Raw genomic sequence first — 24029 nt, forward strand, 5'->3', positions numbered from 1 at the left:
TTCACCACATGCTTTGCCACATCCGTTTTCATACCATTCCACTAGTAATACTGCCGCAGATTCTGGTACACCTTTGTACTGCCCGGATGAATGCTATAATTGCTACGATGAGCTTCCTTCAAAATTTCCTCCTTAAGATCCATATCGTCGGGCACGCACAATCGTCCACGGAACTTCAAGATCCTGTCCTCGGATATTTGAAAATCCGATTTTCTCTTGACGGCGTCCGTTTTAACTATCTTCTAAATTTCTTGGTCCGTAGACTGCAAAGCCTTAACCTTGATTTGAATTTCCGGTTCGATCCTTAACGCTGCAAGTAAATTCGACACATGGCTTACCTCAAATTTAAACTCTGAATCTCTCAACCCATGTGCGCCATACTCAACTTCCGACTTAGCGCATCCGCTACTCGATTAGCCTTTCCAGGGTGATATAAAATGTCGCAGTCGTAATCCTTGAGAAGTTCCATCCAACGACGCTGCCTCATATTCAATTCCTTTTGCGAAAACAGATACTTGAGGCTCTGATGATCCATGTAAATCTGAAACTTTTCTCCGCACAAATAGTGCCTCCAAATCTTGAGGGTGAAGATGATCGCAGCCAATTCCAAATCATGAGTTGGATAATTCATCTTGTGCGGTCTCAACTGACGCAAAGCGTAAGCAACCACCCTTTCATGTTGCATCAGTACACACCCAAGTCCTCTCAACGAAGCATCACTGTAAACCTCAAATCCTCCTGATCCAAACGGAATAACCAATACCGGGGCAGTCGTCAACCTATGCTTTAACTCTTGAAAACTCCTTTTACACTTATCGTCCCATTCAAACTTCGTTTTTTTCTTGAGTAACCGCGTCATCGGCATGGCTATTGACGAGAATCCTTCTACGAAACGCCCGTAATATCCTGCCAAACCCAAGAAACTCTGGATCTCTGTTACTGACGTCGGCCTCGGCCACTTAGTCACTGCCTCAATCTTAGTCGGGTCCACGGAGATTCTATCTTCGGAAATTATATGTCCTAGGAACGCCACTCAGTTGAGCCAGAACTCGCACTTACTGAACTTGGCGTAGAGTGCGTGTTCTCTTAGGGTCCGTAGTACTTCACTTAAATGTGCCTCATGCTCTTCCGGGCTCTTCGAGTACACCAAAATGTCATCAATGAATACTATAACGAATCGATCTAAGAACTCCTTAAATACCCGATTCATCAAATCCATAAAGGCAGCGGGGGCATTAGTCAAACCAAAAGGCATCACCGTAAACTCGTAATGCCCATACCTCGTCTGAAAGGCCGTCTTAGGAATATCCTCCTTCCGAATTCTCAACTGATGATACCCTGTCTGAAGGTCGATCTTAGAAAATACTGAGGCTCCTTGCAACTGATCAAACAGGTCGTCAATCCTCGGCAGTGGGTACTTGTTCTTGATAGTCACTTGGTTCAACTGCCGGTAGTCTATGCACAACCTCAATGTTCCATCCTTCTTCCTTACAAACAGCACCGGCGCTCCCCATGGAGACGCACTTGGGCGGATGAATCCCTTGTCCAATAATTCTTGCATCTGGACCTTTAACTCCTTCATTTCGACAGGGACATCCGGTACGGTGCCTTCTAGATCGGCTCAGTCCCTAGGGCCAACTCTATTACGAATTCCACTTCTCTTTCTGGTGGCAAACCCGGCAATTCCTGAGGAAAGACTTCGGGAAAATTGCACACCACGGGTATCTCTCCCAATTTTGGCTCCACAACCGTCGGATCCACGACGTTTACCAAATACCCTTCACATCCCTCATCTAACAACTTGGTCACCTCAAGCGAAGAAATCCAAGGGATTGAGGTTCCTCCTCGATTTTCCTGAAACTCAAATCTAGGATGTCTAATCAGGTTAAATTGGATCATCCTGCTACTGCAGTCCAATACGGCTTTTTGCTTAACTAGCCAATCCATCCCGACAATCACATCAAAATCATACATGGCCAAAACTGCCAAGTCTATCCTTTCTTCTCTACCCCCAATAACTATCTTACAGTTAGGACACCCTAACGAGACTAACACTTTATCATTCAGAGGGGTCATCACACACAACATAATCTCAAGCAGAATCGGCTCAATTCCAATCAATCTAACAAACTGCTCTGAAATAAACGAGTGGGTAGCCCCCGGATCAAACAAGGCATACGCAGCATGATCACATAGAGAGACCGTACCTGTGACCACGCCTGGCGTGTCCTCCGCCTCCCTTCGCGCCATCGCATACACCCTTCCTTGCGCTGGCGGTCTGCCCTGAATAGCCGGTGGGGGATTCCCAGCTTGATTTCCAACTCAGGGATGCTGAACTTGCATAGGCGGTCCTGCTGGACGTTGCTGAGGGCAATTTCTTATCTGATGGTCCAGATTTCCACACTTAAAATTCCTCATAAGTTCTCAAATTCACCGGTATCAACTGACTGCGAATGTTGGCTCTCAGTCCATCTCGAAATCTTCGCGCCTTGTCCTCAGGATGATCTACCATCCTCGGCGCAAACTTAGACAGCCTAGCAAATTCTGCCTCATACTGATCCACAGGCATCTGGTTCTGACGCAGTCTCATAAATTTTGCTAGTTTCTTTTCCCTAGCACTCTCAGAGAAGTATTTTCCATAAAAGTTCTCAGAAAACATGGCCCAAGTCTGGGCGGTACCCTCGGGGAACACTCTCCCCCTGGTGGCCTTCCACCAATCACTAACATTATTTTGCAACTAATACACCGCTAATGTCACCTTCTCGGCCTCGGTGCACCCCAGAACTTCGAAGGCCTTCTCCAACTCTTCCACCCAACGCGGTGTGGCCTCGGGGTCACCCTTTCCGTCAAACTTCGGCGGTTTTAACTTTAGAAACTGTTTCACCATCTGATGCATTTGCCTATTCCCAACTACCTGAGCCTGCCCCTGGTTAGCTTGGTTCCCATTAACAGCAGCAGCTGCTGCAGCCTCAGCAGCTTGGGCGATATTGGTGGCCCTTTCTTGAGCCTGCCTTCCTATCAGATTTCCTATCTCTTGCAGCGTCTGAATAACTGCATCCAGCCTTGGGTCTCTTGCTTCTTGGCCCATGGCACTCGACTGTCCTCTTGTCCCCATTCCTCTGCTCATCCTTATGGGTTTCCTCACCACTCACCTACCTGCTATAATTCCATTCAGGAATTAAAGACCTAGGCCAAACTACACTAGTCTAAGGTCCTAGGCAAGAAATCACAATAGCAATCACATAGCCGGCAGTCAATCACAACGGCACGAAGCCTCAACCAAGCGATGTGTGTGTACTTACCTCGGGTCCTGCCGCACCTGCACTTTACGAGTCATTCACAACAATCACTCAATCATGCAATTCAAACAGTCTGGAGGTACAAGTAGCATACAAGTCACCCTATTTAACTACCCATGGTCATCGCTCCTTATCACTCCAGGCTTCGACCGAGTTGGATTGAGCTGACCTTGCTCTGATACCAAATCAACGGGGGATGTCACGCACCGAACCCTACGGCACGCGACAATCCCTTCATCGGTTGATTCAGTGCGACGTCCCAGGACGCGTCGCCGACCCAAAATCCAAGACAGAGAACAATGCACATGCGGAAGCAACATAACACCCGTACATATTAAAACCACATGACCAAGGATAGCGATAATTACGATAAATACAACTTACATTAATACGGAGAATTTACAATATCCATTGACAGCAATATACACAAACCAAAAGGGGTCAACAGCCACTAACTTCAAAAAGGGGTATGTGGCTCGGGACGGTCAGGCACTATCTAAAAGGGCTCATTCCAAAAAGTGTCGGCCCTACCTAACTATGGTCAAGGATAAACCCTAGGGTAACCAGTCCGGGTCGGATCCCGAAGACTCGGACGAATCATCAGACGACTCGGACTTGGAGTCCATAGAATCCGGCTCGGACTCGGCCTCGGCCTCCACTGGCTCTTCCTCAGAATCATCCTCCGGCTCTGGTTCCAGCTCCATCGGCTCCGGCTCGGGATCGGACTCCCACTCCATTGGCTCCTCCTCCTCAGGATCGGAATCCATCTCGAAGATGACTGGCCGGGGGTCAGAATCCTCCCCGAACACGACTTCGGGGCTGGCCACCTTCCCATCAGTTGTCTGTGGATCCTACTGACCTAGCCCATCTAGCGGGACATCGAAAGTCCTGAGGGGTCCATAAATACCGAATGGGTCCCGAAAATACCAACTGAGATACTGATGAGCCTGAAACTGTGGCTCGCCCACATCGACCCAAACGGTAGTAAAATGTCTAACGTAAGTCTCCCCGTTCGCAACGGGGTACTCGATCATCGACCGCTCTATGCGGTAGGTGATCCCAAAACGAATCGGTACTCCTGGCATCCTCAAGGCTGGGGGTCTGAAATATTAGGTTTTAACAACAATGAGAATAAATCTCAGCGAGTAGGCCCCCTAAACCTAGACGAGGCTAACATGCACCTCCGGACAAGCATTAACCAAACACATAATAGAGCAATCACACGACTTAGGCGCTCGGGCCCAAATCAAACATATGTTGACCCTTCAGGTTAGGCACATAATAATAATAGCACTGAGCCCAACAATGGTACATACGCACATAACAATTGGCCACGAACACATGCCATGCACATGCCTGCAATCGTTAATGCACTCTTGCACTCGTGCCATCACTATGCATATGCTCATGTTCATTTCTGCACACTTGCACACATGCCAACTTTCCATTTATTCACCGACCCGCGTAAAACGCATCAGGTCCGACCCGCGTAAAACGCATCAGGTCTATCAATTTTCGATTGATCTCCGGCCCGCGTAAAACGCATCAGGCTCATGACACAACCCGCGTAAAACGCATCAGGTTGGCCATCTTCCGGTAGTCCTGGCATCGTCCCGCGTAAAACGCATCAGGGCGATTTAGGTGATCACATGCTCATGTCATTCGTGCACACTCGCATAATGCACATGTTATGCCAATGCTCAATATGCACATTTATGGCCATAACGTCCACACTCAGCATCCATAATTTCCACATTGAGCACTCAATTTTAACTTGGCCACATACTCAATTAATGCCATAACATGCTCAATTCACAACTTAGCATGCCCAATGAACCAATTAATTCAAAACAGCCACAACACATAATTGGCACCCGAATTCATGTGATTAATCAATATAATTACGCACACTCAAGGCCCGCCATGCCCCTCAATTCTCGGCCACATCAAACACTCAACATGGCATCATACAATCAATCCCGAACCAAGCACCATTCGGCCAATACATGGACAACTCAAGGCACACACGGTAATTCACAATTAAGCCATAAATTAGCCGAATAAGGTCCAATTAAATCCACAATGGCCAGCCAATAATCAGTCCACTCTAGGCCACTAATCTACCTCCAATTCATCACATTAGGCTCCCAAAATTCACCACATAATCAGCCACTACACGGCCCACACAATGCACCCATATTAATCCACATATTATCCCAATTCAAGTTCGCAATGATCAGCCACTAATCAGCCCATTCTAGACCACCAAACCACATTTAAATTATCACACTAATCCATCAAAACAGCCACAAGGTCAGCCCTAATCATCCACCACTAATCAACCCCTAAAATACCCTAATTAACCCTTAAACCTATCTAGAAATGCATAATAGCCTAATTAAGGTTTAGGGTTTGTACTCACTTAATCTTCTAAGCTCCAAAGGTGGCCAGACAGGGAGGAAAACGAGTTGGGCGGTCACTGGCTTGCGGCGGAACCAGCGGCGGCGCTGGGGCTCTCACGGCGGCGGCGGCGAGGCTGGTGGCGTTTCGGCTGATCACGGCGGGGACGGGGGTGACAGTGATGGTGGTGGTGCCATGGGAAAGAGAGAGGAAAAAGGGCTGAGGTGGCGGTGGCTCGAGGCGAGACGGTCACGGACCGGCGGCGGCGGTGCTCGCACGCTGGTGCACGGCCAAGGGGGGCTGGTCCGTGGTAGTGGTGGTGACGACGAGAGAGGGAGAGAGAGAGAGAGAGAGACGGTCGGGTGGTGATGGTGAGGCGAGGCGGTGGTGCGGACGGGCGGCATGAGCGGCCTCGGCGAGCGGCGACCCGTGGCCGGCGGCGGTGGGCTGCTCCGGCGAAGCCTCACGTGGCCGGGGGAGAGAATGAGAGAAAATTGAGAGGGTGAGGGGGAGAGCTTCGGCTGATGAGGGAGAGAATGAGAGGAGAGAGAGAGAGAGAGATTGAGAGAGTTTTAGCAAAAATTGGTGAGTGGGGTGGTTGACCAAACCCACTAAAATTGTCTAATCTACCCACTCCACTCAAGACTAGATCTAATGGCCAATATTTGAATACCAATCTAATCAACCCACTTTCAATGGCCAAGATTCAATCTCACACAAAATATCCAAGGGCACTTTGGGGATTAGCAAAGGAGATGGGGGGCTGATTTGTCCTTGATTTTCGGCACCAATGGGCTGAATAAAACCAATTAAAATCTGCAAAAATTCGGAATTAACACTTAGGGCTTAGGGGAAAAACGGTAATTTTCCACTCCTGGTCCGAAATTTCATTTTTCCACCAACCCGATCCCAAATATAATTGGCCACACTAATACGACGTTGTTCTTGCAAAAATCGTCGCGTACGTCCGTGAAATTCGACACTTAAGTCCGGATTCAATTCCACGATCAATTTCGCTCAAATTACGATTTTAGCGTCTCTCGCTAACGGACGGCTGTTTAGGGGTTACGCGTATCGACTTAGGATTACTCGAGTCGTGACGGTCTCGATTTCCAAGAGAACGTAAGGATTTATCGCTAGTTCCGGGGGTCGCGATCGTTCGGAATAAGTTCGGGATTATTCGCCACGCGTACCCTCGGTTGTGCGGGATCACCCACGATCCGATCGTACGTCGTTGGCCAAACCAATTCCTTCACCTTCCTTGGATCGGCCCACATTGGCCCAAAATATTCCCTCGTCGTTTTTCGGAAATCGGAGCTCGATTCACGGTCGAGTTCTTGGGTCCACGTACCGTTTTCCTAGTTAGCCATTCCCTATTGGTTAGTATCCCGAGAATGATCAATTCTGGACGAGATTCACTAAAATGAAATGAGAAATACACATCTATTTCATTGATCCCGGAAGTGGGTCGAATTCAGGATGTTGCAGTGATGAACCTAGGGATGTCACACACCATAACCAATTCAGGATGACTTTGAACGGGAGATGCGATATTGCAAATATGTTTGCAATTATAGCAATCGATTAGTCAGATTGAAATTAAATTAAATGTGATTTTATTTTATTTTATTTTTAGTCATGAGCGTGCGTGCATATGATGCACACGCAAACCTAAAGTGGACACAAGTTAATGTGCCAAATGATCTTGCACTCTCAATTTTATAAAGTTAAATTAATTAAAAGTGTACAAAGTCAACATTTGTTGACCATGTGCAACACACGATCAGCTCCTTGCTGATCACGTGTGTTTTAATTTTAATTTTTTTTAAAAAATGGTGGTGCATGCACACGGTCAGTAGTTGACCGTGTGCATCACCCACGGTCAGCAACTGGGCATCACCCACGACCAGCAACCGTTGCTGGTTGTGTGCTATATGCATACATGATCAGCAACGGTTGCTGATCGTGTGAAGGGTGGCGATCAGCAACCGTTGCTGATTGCACTAATAAAGTGAGATCAGTAACGGTTGCTGAAGAGTGACGAAGAAAGAGTGCAAATAAGGGAATTATCACGTTTTCTCTCTTCCGACGCCGTAACTGAATTATTGAGAGTGCGGAGAATTGTCGCCACAAGATTACTAGCACAATTATATTGGTGATTACTTGCAAGTTCTTCCTTCCGTTCGTCGTGCAATTGGTGGTGTGTCTGAACTAGAGATCCGACGCTTGTGGGGCTCGAACTGAAGAAGATTCGAATCGAAATCGTTTTGGGCACGCTACGAAAGGTAATCCGTTTAACCCCTTATGATTTTTCGATTTTTGATTGAAACGCACGAATAACGCCTTTATGGATACATGTGTAGTTATATCTTTCCACCGCATTTATATTTAATTTTAACTATGCATGCTCTGTAGAAAACCAACAGTGGTATCAGAGCCAATCCTTAGGTGTTCTCATGCGTTTAATTGATTTTGGTTCACATATATTTTTGCGATCCAATGGCCAATTTATGTTTGTTGAGAGAATTGCTTGCTCTTAAGTGGCCTATAGAAGTTGATTAATTTATATGATAAATTTGATCAACTGAGCAAAAAATTGGAACTAAATCAATTTTGAATAAAAAATCCGTAGCTTGTTTTCTTTTGCATTTGTCTTCTGCAAAATGATTCACGACTATGAATCTAGAGGCGACAACGCTACCGTCACTTGGAATCACGCACGTGAAATTTGTTTCATCGGCTTTGATTTCTTGACGCGGCTTACGTTGCTCGGCCATGAATTTGATTCGATGCAGAATTTTATTTGTGCCTTCCAGAGCTCTAAATTTAGAATTTATGGCTTGCGAGGAAGGGTGGTGATGATGGAAAAACCCCAAATCAATATGATTGATGTATGGATGAATGTATGATATTCACAGGTATTTTTGGAGTTGTAATTATTAAATGGTGGTTGCGTCCTTCCTTTTATTTTTCATGTAATATAATTTTTAGTATAGTTTAGTATTATCAATTGTTGATGTAAACATTACACGAGGAGGAGCCATTAAGCCGGAGAGCTCTATGGGCCCGGTCCGTGAAGAGTTCAAGGATCCAAGAAGAAGTGAAGAGCATGTCTCTATTATTAAAACATTAAAATGGCTAAATGGAGCTCATTGGCTCGAGACCCATTAAGTCATAATTCCATGATCACCACATAGGATAGATATTTATGCATTTGATATCTATTTATTTATTCAGTTTTTATGCATGTTAAACCGGTTAATATACAAAGTAAGACTATTAATAACGACCCAAACCTCCTTATTAATTATATTAAGTCGAAACGGGTTTCGGACTCGTGGCATTCCATCGTCGTAGTTTGATCCAACATTATGGTGGTTAATTGACCGGCTATGGATACATAGGGGTCAATTGCTATTTATAATATTGGATCACTCCATTATGCATATGATGTTGTGGGGTTGGAGCCGAACGATTTCCAACAAATGTCAGGTGAGGGGATCGTTTGTGTTTTCAATACTTACATGAGATGATGGGCTAGACTTAACTATGATCATGATGTCAATAACTGTCAGGTGAGACTTTCATGGTCTAGAGGCCGAAGTTATGGTTGGGACTCATATATGATGCGTTGAACAAATTAGTTCACTCACTAAGTTCATAGAACACCAATAACTATCAAGTGAGGTGGGCTATGGGCTGGTGGGACTCCAATCCCCACTCGTAATCTTTACCCAACAAAGATTACCGTTTTCCCATTTTAAGGAGTATGCGATTCGAAAAATTTAGTGGGAGGCACTATTTCATTTAAAGGCCAAAATGAAATGGTTATTTTGAAAGACAATGGCTAACAATTTATTTTCTGCACAAATATATTATTACTCTGAAAATGGTGACCACAAACCCACTCGCTTCTATACTTGACAAGAATTGTTTGACTGGATCCAATTTCACTGATTGGGTGAGGAATTTGAGAATTGTTCTCAATTCGGAGAAAATCGGGTATGTGCTTGATCAAAAGATGCCAGACTCCTTTCCTGAGGGTGGGACCCAAGATGAGCGCGTCACTTATGATAAGTGGTGTGATGATGACTTAAAAGTTAGGTCATACATGCTTGCTTTAATGAATAATGAATTGCAGAAGAAGTATGAAACTATGGAAGATGCTAGGTTGATCATCTTGCACTTAAAATAATATTTTGATGAGAATGGTCGAACCTCTAGATATGAGATATCTAAGGCATTGTACCGTATGAGGATGGCTGAGGGATCATCGGTTAATGATCATGCTTTGAAGATGATTTGGCACATAGAAGAGTTGGCTAGGTTTAATCTTATTATGGATAATGAGTTAGCTGTGGATTTGATCCTCTAATCTTTGCCCGATTCCTTCTCTGGCTTTGTCCAAAACTTCCACATGCATAAGATGGAGAAAACTCTTGCTGAGTTACATAGCATGTTGGTAGTTTATGAGAAGGAAATGTACAACACGAGACCCAATGTGGTGGCTATGGCTAAGGCTTCTTCTTCAAAGAGTAAGACTGTTTTGAAGAAAAAGAAATGGAAGAGGCCTATAAAACATGCTGTGCAATCAAAGCCCAATGATGAAAAAGTGAATTGTCATTATTGTGGTGTCAAAGGGCACTGGAGGAGGAACTGCAAGAAGTATCTCGCGAGCTTGAAGGTCAAGCCTAAGGACCAACCTTGCGAAGGTATGGTGTCTATGCTTATTGAAACTAATCTTATGGTTAGTGCTGAATCCAACTTATGGGTTCTAGATTCTGCTGCAACCTCACATATTTGTATGTCTTTGCAGAATCTGAAAATAAGCAAGATGCTGGGGCAAAATGAAATTGTCCTAACATTTGCAAATGGAGCAAGAGTTGCTGCGTTAGCTGTAGAGACTTTTCGTTTATGTTTGCCTTCTAGACATGTATTGGTATTGAAAAATTGCTTGCATTATGAGAATGCTATTAGGAACATCATCTCTATACCTCGTTTGAGTAAAGAGAATTATGAATTTTCTTTTGCTAATGATGTATGCTCTATTTATCATAATAGGAGATGTGTTGGTTCTGGCTTATTAACCAATAATCTTTATACCATTACAATTTCCGGTAATGCGATTACCAATACCAATAAGCAATACAATAATGATATAAATGCCATAACTAATAAACGCCCTAGAGATAGTCCAAACCCAAAGTATGTTTGGCATCTCCTGTTAGGTCATATTGGAGAAGATAGAATCAACAAGTTGAGTAATGATGGGTATATTGATCCATCAATATTTGAGCCGTACTTGGCTTGTGAGGCATGTCTTCTAGGAAAAATAACCAAAGCGCCTTTTGTGGGACATAGTGCGCAAGCTGCTGACATACTGGGATTGATACATACAGATGTATGTAGACCAATTAATGAAAATGCTAGAGGTGGCTATTCTTACTTCATTACCTTCACTGATGATCAGTCACGGTATGGTTATTTGTACTTAATGAAGAATAAATCCGAATCTTTTGAAAAGTTCAAGGAATTCAGGGCTGAAATTGAGAAACAAACAGGAAAATGCATTAAGGCTCTTTGATCTGATTGAGGAGGTGAATACCTTAGTACTGAATTCCTAGACTATCTTAAAGATAATGGCATTGTATCACAGTGGACACCTCTTGGAACTCCAGAACACAATGGTGTATCTGAAAGAAGAAATTGCACTTTATTAGATATGGTGCGATCTATGATGAGTTACATCGATTTGCCTATATCCCTTTGGGGATATGCCATTGAGACAGCTGCATATGTACTGAACAGAGTACCATCCAAATCTGTTCCAACTACGCCTTATGAGATATGGCATAGTAGGAAACCAAGTCTTAATCATATTAAGATTTGGGGTTGTCCAGCTTTCGTCAAGAAGCTGAAAATGGAAAAATTGGAAGCTAGGTCTGAACAAGGTCGCTTCATTGGATATCCAAAGGAGTCTCTTGGATACTATTTCTATTTTCACTCTGACCTAAGAATTTCGGTCAGCAGGCATGCTTCTTTTCTGGAGCATCAGTTCGTCCAGAAAGGTGGTGCTGGGCGGAAAATAGTCTTACAAGAAGAGAACAATGAATTATCAAACAACCAAGTTCAGACACCGATCTCTGATTCAGTAGGAGCTTCCGATACACAACCTCTTAGGAGAAGCGCGAGAACGTCTCATCCACTTGCTCGTTATAGACACTTGGTTGAACATATTGAACCATTATTCATTGTGAATGATGGTGATCAACCTGGTGATCCAAACACCTATGAGGAGGCGATGTCGGACATTGATTCTGGTAAATAGCTAGAAGCCATTAAATCCGAAATGGATTCAATGTATTCCAACGAAGTTTGGACCTTAGTTGACCCGCCTAATGGTATTGTACCAATTGGCTGTAAATGGATCTTCAAGAGGAAGATGAATGCTGAGGGTTAAGTTGGAACTTACAAAGCACGGCTTGTGGCGAAAGGATATCGTCAAAAAGAAGGAATCGATTATGATGAAACTTTCTCACCTGTGGCCATGCTAAAATCCATTTGGATTATGTTGGCTATAGCTGCACACCTAGATTATGAAATATTCCAAATGGATGTCAAAACGGCTTTTCTAAATGATTTTCTTGAGGAGGACATCTATATGGAACAACCACGGGGTTTTGAATCCAATAGTGAAAGTAGGAAGGTGTGTAGACTTAAGAGATCCATTTATGGACTCAAACAAGCCTCCAGAAGTTGGAATATCCGTTTTGATGAAGTAGTCAAATCGTTTGGCTGCATCAAAAACCCGGATGAACCTTGTGTATACAAGAAGGTCAGTGGGAATGCAATTACATTTCTAGTTTTGTACGTCGATGATATAGTTTTGATTGGGAACGATGTACCGATGATATCATCGATCAAACTATTTTTGTCACAGAAATTCTCCATGAAAGATTTAGGAGAGGCAACCTATATTATAGGTATCAAGATCTATAGAGATAGATCGAGACGATTGATTGGCCTTTCACAGTCTACGTACATAAACAAAGTGTTAGCACGTTTTAATATGCAATGTTCCAAAAGAGGATTATTGCCTTTTAGGCCCGGAATCCATCTTTCCAAGGAGATGTGTCCCAACACTCCTGAAGAAAGAGAGCGGATGGCAAAGATACCTTACGCATCCGCTATTGGAAGCATAATGTATGCTATGCTATGTACGAGACCTGATATTGCACATGCTGTAAGCACTACTAGCAGATATCAGTCTGATCAAGGGGAAGAGCACTGGATAGCAGTCAAGAATATCCTTAAGTACTTGCGAAGGACTAAGGATTTATTCTTGATATATGGAGAAGGAGAGTTTAAAGTTGAAGCTTATACTGATTCCGATTTTCAATCGGATCCTAATGATTGTAAGTCTACATCTGGGTTTGTCTTTACACTCAATGGTGGCGTAGTTAGTTGGAAGAGTTCCAAACAAAGCATAACTGATGATTCCACCACTGAGGCAGAGTATGTAGCCGCTTCTGAAGCAGCAAAGGAAGCCGCTTGGATGAAGAAGTTCATTTCTGAACTTGGAGTCATTCCTTCCATTGAACAACCAATTACATTGTTTTGTGATAACAATGGCGTAATAGCTCAAGCGAAGAAACCAAGGTCTCACCAGAAGTTCAAGCACATTGAGAGACGCTTCCATCTCATTAGAGAAATTGTTAGGAGAGGTGATATCGCCTTGCAGAAAATTACGTCAACGGAAAACGTGGCAGATCCCTTCACTAAGGCCTTGCCTCAGTCTTCTTTTGAAAGACATATTGATAAGATGGGTTTGAGGTACCAGACAAATTGGCTTTAGTGCAAGTGGGAGACTGTTAGATGTATGCCCTAAAGTCACCATGTAATAGTTACATGGTAGGGATTTAAGTTGTATTTTCAATTCATTATTTATTTAATGGCAATGACGTATTTATTTATTTGTCCAATTATTTAAATATATGAATGATTCCATAAGATCATTTGTGACTAGACCTATTCTTAAGATGTTGAGAATATGTGTGACAGGTTTATAGTTAGACTGAATCTTTAAATTGTTCCCGGTCGATGGATCATTGAGTGGATATTAATGATCCTGTTGAGACCGGTGTATTTTATCATATTGACAAAATAGTCAAGCTCTGTCCTTGCCAGCACATCAAATAGTTTGATGCAAGAATCGAAATGCATATGAAACATTTAAACTTATGAGGTCGACCTGCTTTATGTGCAAGACTTAGTTTAACAATTCAATTGGTTTGAGGTGCATGCATTATTGTCCACTAAATTCTTGTTTGTTCATAGAGTTTAGGGCAAATTCAGTCACGAAAGCAACCTTCATGTCATGCTCGTGCGTTCAATTATTTATCAAAACTTGTTCAAAAAGCTCAAAAAAGATAGATAAAAAATAAATAAAGATTAACATTTTGCTCTAGTGATATTGCGACATAAGCGTGTCACGCGTGTTTATACTGTCTTGATTTCCAATAATGTTAGAGATTCTCTCAACTGAGGTAATTTGTGGATGTATGCGGTTTACCTTATTGAGAAACTCCAGGAAAAGTGTTAGTAAAATTCTAAACCTTTTGTATTGGTGCCAATTTAGTCTTAAACATTTTTTTTGATGTCAATTGAGTTTTAAACCTTTTGTCTTTGTGCCAATTCAGTCCTTTCAACTAATTTTGCCAGGATTTGCTGACGTAGATGCCGACCAACCTATATGGCACTGCCGACGCTGGCGTGGACAATTTTTAATAATATTTTAATAATTTTTTGATTTTTAAAATATTTTTTTTGATTTTTTTTCCTTTTTTTCTTTTTTTTTTTCATTTCCTTTCTTCTTTTACCTTTGGCTAGTGATTGGCTGCCTAGCCTCGCCCAAGCGAGGCCACCGTTGCCTGCCACAGGCGAGGCCTGGCCAACCCTCGCTCGGGGAAGGGCGACCTCACTAGATTTGGCCAGGGGAGCTCTCGCTAGGGCTTGCCTTTGCCTAGGCGAGGGTCGGCCTCGCCTAGGCCAAATCTGGAGAGGTCAGCTCTCGCCTAGGCCAAGGCGATCTCGCCAAATTTGGCCTGGGCAAGGCCGAACCTTGCTGGGCCTTGCCTGCCCTCGCTGGGGCTCGCCCTTTCCGAAGCTTGCCCTCACCCAAGCGAGGGTCCATCGAGCCTTGCCTGTGGCGGGCGATAGCGGCCTTGCCAGGCAACCGGCCATGGTCAGTGGCCGGCCAGCCACCAATCAAAGGTAGAAGAAGAAACGAAAAGACAAAAAGAAAAGAAGGAAAAAAAGAAAAAAACAAAAAACAATAAAAAATTGAAAAAATATTAAAATATTATTAAAAATTATCTATGTCAGTGCCGGCGGTGCCATGTAGGTCGATTGGCGTCCACATAAGCAATATCCTATCAAAATTAGGCAAAAGGATTGAATTGGCGCAAAGACAAATGGTTTAAGACTCAATTGACACCAAAAAAAGGTTTATGACTTTTTTGACACTTTTTCCGAGAAACTCCTATGCTATTAATAGAGTTCACAACAATTGTTACTAGATGTGATGAAAACGTAATGTTATTAAGCAATTAAATGGGAGACTTTCCAAAATAAAAAAATTCCCTTCCTTAGTGTTGTAAATTAACGTGGAAACTGAGAGCATTTTGCAATTAAATCAAGGGAAACTTCCAAATCAGTACCCAAAGTGGGGTCATTTTCTTAAAAAAGAGTCCAAAGTGGACATAGTGTCAAATAAGGGCCTGAAGTGCCCAATCAGTCTCAAATAGGGGCCCGAAGTGCCCAATTAGTCTCAAATAAGGGCCTGGGTTCGCCGGCCGGTGAGCATTTGACTGGCCGGCCAACCCAGGCCCTTACTTGAGACTAATTGGGCACTTCGGGCCCCTATTTGAGATTGATTGGGCACTTTGGGCCCTTATTTGACACTACGTCTACTTTGGACCTTTTTTTGATAAAATGGCCTCACTTTGGATATTGATTTGAAATTTTCCCTTAAATCAATATGAAATTACCAGAGAAATAAACGGGGAAGAATAAAGGACATTAGAGATTTACATGTTTCGGTCCGAATATCAGTACCTACTTCATGAAGAGAACTAGTAGTAAATAATCTACTATAATTGAAAAATCAAAGTTACATTCGCTCATATGTTCAAGTGTTTTCGATCTTAAATTAAGCCTAAATCTATAGTGTTTACAAATAAACAATTCAAATGGGATATAAAGCTCACATCACACAAATCACATGTGTTCAAGAGTTCCCTCTTTTCCGTGCTTTGCTTATATGCTCTAGTGTTTTCGATATTTAAATTAGGCTCAAATAGAAAGTGTTTACAAATAACCAATTTAAATTGGATATAAAGCTTACATCACACAAATCATGCGTGTTCAAGAGTTCCCTCTTTTCCATGCTTTGCTCATATTCTCAAGTGTTTCGATACTTAAATTTAGGTCCAATCCAAAGTATATTGGATATAAGGCTCACATCACACAAATCATGTATGTTCAAGAGTTCCCTCTTTTCCGTGCGTCCCTAATAGGGGTGAGCAAGATGGACCGCCCAAACCGGGACCGGACCGGACTAGACCGGACCGACCGGTTTGGTCCGGTTCTTGGGAATATCGGTCCGGTTCCCGGTTCCTAAAAGTGGAACCGGTTTTCGGGCGGTCCGGTTCTCGGTTCTAGGGTGGGAACCGGACCGGACCGGACAGATAAATATATATATTTTTCTAATTTTTTCATATATATATTTATTTACTTTTTAAATATATATATTTAAATAACAAAAGAAGCATTTGATAGTTCATTTATAATTTTTAACATCTTGCACAACCTTTATTACTCTAAAATCAATCTATCTTAGATACTTAATTTTTTTTGAGTAAAAAAATAAATATGGATGAAAGAATATTTTGGAAACAATTTACAGTGATAATTTCACCATAATACACTTAATGTAAAAGATAAATTATAATAAGTGACAAAACAAAGATCGTCAATTATTTTTCCTTCTTGTAACACTATATTTGCTTCTTTATTTTTTCATAATGAAAAGCATGCTATTAATTCACAATGTGCAATCACCAATGATAACTTTCACTGGACATATATTAAACAATCAAAATATGCATGGTAAAGATTAAATGGAAAAACTAAAACAGAATAAATATTGGGGAAGAATATGAAATACAAATTTGATAATGTTAAATCTAATATATATCCAAAGACGATTCTTTTGTTAAAAAAACATTGAAGTCCACTAGGAAAGAAAAAATTTGTCAGTCATGCAAATTATTGATTATTATGAGCACCATTGTAAATTAAATTTAGGAATACAACAAGATTTATTTTAAACAGGTTTATTATTGTGTTAAATTTACTCGTAGATATAATGGATTTATTTATATAATTACCGACTCAGGTAACCTTCAAGATGGGGAATATTATTATAAAAGGTATTCAAGAAAATATTCATCCATAGTTTGAAAGTCAACTCAACAAAGAAAATTGAATTTGTGGAGCTAACAAATATATAAACTAAAAGGGAAAATAACACAAACAGACATTAAATTTTGACTCAATGTATAATTTGCTCCCTGAACTTTTAATTTATTCAATGTAGTCTTTGAACTTTAACCAAATATTTAATGTGGTCCCTAAATTTTCAATTTGTTCAATGTGGCCTCTAAACTTTTGATACATGTTCAATATAGTCCCTAAACTTTATAAAAATATTCAATGTAGTCCTTCCATTAATTTAACTTCAGGGACTAAATTGAACATATATCAAAGTTCATAGACCACGTTGAACAAATTAAAAGTTCAGGGACCATATTAAATATTAAGCTAAAGTTCAGAAATTATATTAAATAAATTAAAAATTCATGTATCAAATTGCGCAATGAGCCGGAGGTAAGAGACTCTTTCTGTCGTTATCCCGAACTAAAACTTATTTGTTGAACGTGTGCGAGGTCGTCGATCGGTGGCACGCACTTCCAAGCAGCAGCAGCATCAATCAACCGATCGTCCTTCTCTCTCTCTCGCCGTCGCGCAGTGGAGTTCAGCCATGGACGAACCTCCAGAGCAACGACAGCTCCCGGGTCGGTCTCCGCAGTACGACCTGATCATACTGGGAGCCTCCGGGTTCACGGGCAAGTACGTCGTGCGAGAAGCCCTCAAGTTCCTCGCCCCCACCGCTCCCTCCTCCCCTCTCAAATCCATCGCCCTCGCCGGCCGCAACCCGGCCAGGCTCGCCGACGCCCTCCGGTGGGCCGCCCGCCCCGATCTCCCGCCCGACATCGCCCTCCTCGCCGCCGACGCCGGCGACCCTGCCTCCCTCGGCCGCATGTGCGCCCAGACGCGGCTCGTGCTCAACTGCGTCGGCCCCTTCCGCCTGTATGGCGAGCCTGTCGTCGCCGCCTGCGTGGAATCTGGGTGGGCTGATTGTTTCATTGATTCTCTCTCTTTCTCGTCAAGTTTAGGGTTTTCTGTGCGTTATCTGAATCTTTGGAGAGGAATGGAAAAGATTGAAGAGATGCTTTTGATTAGACTTAGATAGATGGAAGCGAGTCCAATAAAGAGCTCTTTGTATTGCCATTTGGGGAAATCGGCGCGTGGTGTTTGTTATGATGCATGAAATGTGAATTCTGTCGTGTGCCTCTGGTCTTCGAGTCACCCGATGGCTACTCGGATTAAAGATGCAGGGATTGACGTAGAAGGTTAGGATGGATGAGCGTCAAATGGCATAACCAAATCGAGGAATGAACAATTTCAAGATCACATGTGGTTAGATGGGTACTTCTTCACTTCAGGGTCGTAGTGCTGACCAGTTGGAAAGTGCTAAATGAGAAGTAATTCGGAGAAATCAAGCCCTTTTTCCAAGTATCTGTTCGTGTTCGGTTTGTTTAAGATGTTGATTATTATACACAATTTACAGTAAAGGAAATGAAATTGCACCTCTTTGTGGCTATGCTTTATTTAATTGAGCATTCGTTGTAGATTAAGTTTAGTCCTTGACCTCTGTGGTTCTTATTCCAGTTGTGATTACTTGGATATTTGTGGTGAGCCTGAGTTCATGGAGAGGATGGGGGCTAAGTACCATGAAAGAGCAGTGGAGACAGGTTCTTTGGTCATTTCAGCATGTGGCTTCGACTCTGTTCCAGCCGAATTGGGCTTGATGTTCAACTCCAGACAGTGGACAGAACCAGCTGTTGTGAACTGGGTCGAAGCATACGTGAGTCTGGAGTCTGAAAGGAGAATTGTCGGGAACTTCGGGACATATCAGTCGGCAGTTTTAGGTGTGGCCAACGTGGAAAAATTGCAGGAACTGAGGCGATCCAGACCCAGAAGAGCTAGGCCTGCGGTAGGGGAAGACAGTTGCTGTTGGCCATTAAATATGAGTGTCTTCCGTCATCATAAAATTTTATGTTTTTCATTGGTTGCAGCTGACGTGGTCATTTAACAACTACGATTGATCATGAGAATTTTCTGAAATTCTTGGTATTGTTCATTTTTTGTCTGCAGATTCCCGGACCTGCTCCTCCAAAGGGATCGATTATAGAGCACCAGAATAAGATTGGTCTTTGGGCTGTAAAGCTACCTTCAGCAGATTCGGTGGTGGTTCGCAGAACGCTATCCATCTTGACTGAAAACCCTCATGGTCTTCCTGGTGCTAATGAAGATGCTGAGCATATCGAAAAGAGGAAGGCCTTTTGGTCCACTGTAAAACCTGCGCATTTTGGGGTGAAAATGGGCTTAAAGTCCTTGTTGGGCATATTTAGATTAATAATAGTTGGGATGTTCATAGGGGTCCTGGGTAGAACTGCTTTCGGGAGATGGCTTCTCCTAAAACTTCCCTCAGTTTTCAGCTTTGGGTGGTTCAGAGAGAAAGGTCCAACTGAAGATGAGGTGGCAAGTGCTTCATTTAAGATGTGGTTCGTTGGACATGGTTACAGTAGCAGAGATGTGGCTTCACAGAGTAATGTTAAACCGGACATGGAGATAATAACGAGGGTGACAGGACCTGAGGTTGGCTATTTGACCACACCCATAATTTTGCTTCAGTGTGCTCTTATTCTTCTGAGCAACCGGGAAAACCTACCCAAGGGTGGATCATATCCACCAGGAATTGTTTTTGGCCCTACAGATCTCCAAGAACGACTCGAGAAGAATGGGATATCATTTGATGTCATTTCAAAGAGTGCCCTACATGCTTGATGAGTACTGATTTTCTCGTTATCGACCACTTTATGAAGCTTTTCTCGTAGAATACGAAAGCTCACTAGAGCAAATTATCCACAGATTCTCATATTTTACTTTCCTTTTTACTTGCTTGTGATGTTGCCTTTATCTACAAGCTAACTTGTGCAGCGCGGACAATTTATCATTTAACAATGTTCATTTTTCTTTTTTGTAAGTATGGAGCGTATTTGGTGTGTCTCATTATTCAATCTTCACCACTCTATGTGATATATGCCCTATGTTTCCACATCTCGGTGAGTGCTGTTAATGTTCTTACTAAATAAATGGACCCTTTGTTTCGGTATTTTGTGATAGTTAAGTATGTTCAAAATGTGCAGAATAAGTTATCCTAATTAACTGAGCTATAAGATGAAGTTCCTTCTTTTACAAATTGGGGATTCTTCTTCTTCAAACAGAAGGAGATGATCTCTACAGATGATCTAAAGGCTACGTAAAGCAAATTTTGTTCAAGCATTGTCTCTATCTATTATCCTGGGATATCGGACAATATTTTCGTGCTTTGTTTAACTTTTTGCTCCAACACTTCTTCGTTTTCCCATATAATCTGCGACTGATGTTTATTATTTTATTATTTCTTATAATTACAAAATTTAAAAGTTTGATTACAAGTATTATATAGATATGACTAGGTCTGTTGAAACGAGTCACAAGTCCATATTTTAAGTCAAATTTATCGAAATTGGTTATATATATGGCTCGTCTCAAATTTGAAATATAGGGCATGGTTTAAAATGAAAGGCCTATAATAAATGGATTTAAATAGGAATGTTACGAATCTACTTTTAACCCGCTTATTAATCATGTTACCATTGACGAGCGAGACACCATAGTCGTCCATTTCTTTCTTTCTTTTTTTTTTTTTCCCTTAGACCATCTCAGACTCTCTTCTCTCTCTTCGAATCCACGGATCCAACCCGTGAGCTTCTCTCTCCTCTTTGATCACAATGTCGGCTTCATCGTCGCCCCACCAGTGGCCCTCCGAGGAGCGGAACTCGTCTGTCTCCGGAGTCCTCCCTACGTCATAGTCGATTTGGTTGGCACACCTCCAAACGTCAATCTAGTGCTGGTGAACCTATCAAATATGTTTTTGATGTTACTCTGCTTACATGCCTCTCTGCATATGCAGTTTCATGTAATCTCTCGATTTTTCTGGTGCAAACTTGAGCATTGTGAAGTGGAGAATGTTTCTGACATAGAAAGACCGGCAGTTGAAGACACTTAGGGCACGGATGATAACCATTCTGTTTCTGTATTTTTTTATTTTTCTGTTCCCGGGAACAGGTTTGGAACACAAATCCGTTTGGTAATGCAATTTCATTTTTCTATTTCTGGAACAAATTTCTACTCCAGAAATAGGTTAGCAAGTTTGGAACACAAATCCGTTTGGTAATGCAATTTCATTTTTCTATTTCTGGAACAAATTTCTACTCCATAAATAGGTTTGGAACATAAATAAGAAGTAAAAAAAAAAAATCTAATTTTCTATTTCTGGAATAAAAATGAAAAATAAAAACTCTTCTCATCTCTTGTCCTCGCTACTAGTTGGCTGCCCACCCACCGCCCGCCGTCATCTCTAGTCACCTCCCCCCGCCGCCGGTCGCCTCCCACCACCGTTGTCCATTGTCGTTTGCCGCCGTCCTCTGCCCCCGGCTACCTCCCAACGCCGTCCGCCACCGCCTGCCGGTGGTCATCCACCGCCACCTGCCATTTGCCATCCTCCACCACCGCCCGACGCTATCCGCCTCCCACCATTGGCTGATGTTGTCCACTGCTCGCCGGCCACCTTCTGCCGTCCTTTGTCGGTCACCTCCTCCCATCCTCCGTTGCCGCCCGACATCGGCTGCCGTCAGCCATTGCCGGTAGCCTCCCGTCATTGGCCGCTGCTCGCCCGCCAACTCCCACCACCGTCCTTCGCAACCGTCTGTAGTCTTCTGCCGTTGCGCGGCACCGGCCCCCTCCTATTGTCGGCCGTTGCCCGCCGGCCAACTCCCACCACCGTCCTCCGCAACCGTCTATAGTCTTCTGCCGTTGCGTGATGCCGGCCACCTCCCATCGTCGGCCACTGCCTCTCGCCACTGTCCTCCGCCGGCCACCTCCTGCCACCGTCCTCTGCCGTCGTCCATCGTCATCCGCCGCCGCCCGACACCGGCCCACTCTCGCCACCGTCCTCTGCTGTCGGCCGCCATCTGTAGTCCTCCGCCGGCCACCTCCCAGCATTGGCCGCCGCCCTCCCGCCGCCATCCTTCGCCGGCCGCCTTCCGCCGCTCGCTACCATCCTTCGCCGCCACCCGACACCGGCCACCTCCGGCCACTGCTCGCCAGCCACTGGGGAGGAAGAAATTTTGTATTGTTATCAAGCGAATTTCTATTTCAGGAATAGGAATTTTGTGTCATTATCAAACGCGTATTTTGGCAAAGAAACTCGTCCATGGAATAGAAATAGAAAAATCTGGCCAGAAATTAATTTCTAAAATATAATGATTATCATTCGCGCCTTAAGTGACGTGTGCGTTTTGGATGTATGCCTGCAATTATTGGTTGATTGGTGACTAAAGGCAAAGTTTGAGTCCAATTTTTCCTCTGGATCTTCCACTTCAACCTTAACCTATTTACCGAAGGGTTGTCAGCATCAGAGAAGACCATTGTTTTCATAAGCATATGTTAATTTTGCGGAGTTTCCAAAGAAAGGCTAATGTAACCTTCTAAAATCAGTCAAGTTCATGAGCATTTAATGGGAAAAAGTTTGTTTGTCTCTAGGTGATGCAACTGTTGGAGCATTGCAGCAAGTGATGGGCATTTTCCAGCAATTCTATGTGATGTCTGACTTGAAAATTCAGCCCTCAAAAGACTGACATCAATGCATCAGGTGTCTCTTGATAAGGACTGTAATACCCTTACTAACAAGAATCTGAGCAGAATTAGCAGTTGGAGTGCGAGAAAATTGTTATTTGCTGGTAGACTTCAACTCATCAATTCAATTATCTATAGAATAGTCTCTTAATGGTGTGGTTTGTTCATTCTCCCAAAGATCCTTAAGAGAATTGAGTAAGTGTTGCTTTGCTTTTCTCTGGTCAGGGTCTGATGTACGGGCCATTCAGAGCCAAGGGAGCTAAGGTCAGGTGGGCAGATATGTACTCGGCGAGAGAGGTGGTTTGGGCATTAAGCAGTTTTACCACTGGAATAAGGCATCAGCCATGAAGCTTATTTTGTTTTTGCTTGTGGAATGTGGGTCTTAATGGATTGCTTAGGTGAAGCAGTATCTTCTTGAAAGAAGAAGCTTTTGGTGCATCAAGGTCCCTGACAGCTCTTCTTATGTTTGGAGAGAACTTCTAAATATGAAAGGAGACATTGAGCCTCATATCAGGTGTCATTGAGGATGGCAAGAATATCTTTTTATGGTTCCATCCTTATCGCCCTTGTGGCATCCTAATGGTTCATTTTCCCATTAGAGTTGTCTATGACTCTGGGCTCTCTTTTAAATGCCAAGGTTGCACGTGGTCCCAGTCATGGAGGTGGCCTGCAGCAAGAGCAGATGATCTGGTCTCTATTCAAGCCTCAATTTGTGACACTCCTGTTGCAAATTCATCTATGAAGGATAAGGTAATCCAGTTGGCTACTCCTCCCAAGTCTTTTTTCTGTGGGAAGGGCTTGCCGTGTGTTGAGATTGTATGTCGAGAATTAGACCATAAACTCATTTGGTTTGCCTCCACTATATATACCCAAACATAGCTTTATTAGTTGGTTAGCCATTTTAAATAGGCTGACGACGAAGGACGGAGTTGCTATGTGATTCTACTCAGTGGATTCTACCTGTTTGATAATATTCTGTTACTGTCGTGCTCTGTCATACAATAATTGTTGACGCCATCAGGAAGCGCCATGTCACAATGTAAGTAGCATTAGTTACCATACAAAGAAAATCTCACAGACGAGCCCAGATAGAGAAACAACACTACAAAAAAACATGTAATTTGTGACGGAAATTTGCGACGGAATTTGCGACGGATTATATTTTCCGTCGCAAATTTGCGA

At 43.0% G+C, this 24029-nt stretch overlaps 2 protein-coding genes across 2 annotated transcripts; both read left to right on the forward strand.

The window, feature by feature from the left end:
* The first annotated feature begins 9588 nt into the window (after positions 1–9588).
* Positions 9589–10074, forward strand: LOC115688440 (uncharacterized). Its single transcript, XM_030614257.1, has 2 exons — positions 9589–9869; positions 9924–10074. The coding sequence occupies exons 1-2, from the start codon at positions 9589–9591 to the stop codon at positions 10072–10074; spliced, it is 432 nt and encodes a 143-aa protein (XP_030470117.1).
* Positions 10075–17697: 7623 nt separating this feature from the next.
* On the forward strand, positions 17698–20151 carry LOC115688434 (probable mitochondrial saccharopine dehydrogenase-like oxidoreductase At5g39410). The gene is made up of 3 exons (XM_030614252.2): positions 17698–18170; positions 18774–19098; positions 19260–20151. The coding sequence occupies exons 1-3, from the start codon at positions 17803–17805 to the stop codon at positions 19950–19952; spliced, it is 1386 nt and encodes a 461-aa protein (XP_030470112.1). The 5' UTR covers positions 17698–17802; the 3' UTR covers positions 19953–20151.
* Positions 20152–24029: the final 3878 nt, after the last annotated feature.

The sequence above is a fragment of the Syzygium oleosum genome, unplaced genomic scaffold (assembly GCF_021117445.2).
Source record: "Syzygium oleosum isolate NSW1041296 unplaced genomic scaffold, Sole_v2.1 Sole_v2.19, whole genome shotgun sequence".
Lineage (NCBI taxonomy): Eukaryota > Viridiplantae > Streptophyta > Magnoliopsida > Myrtales > Myrtaceae > Syzygium > Syzygium oleosum.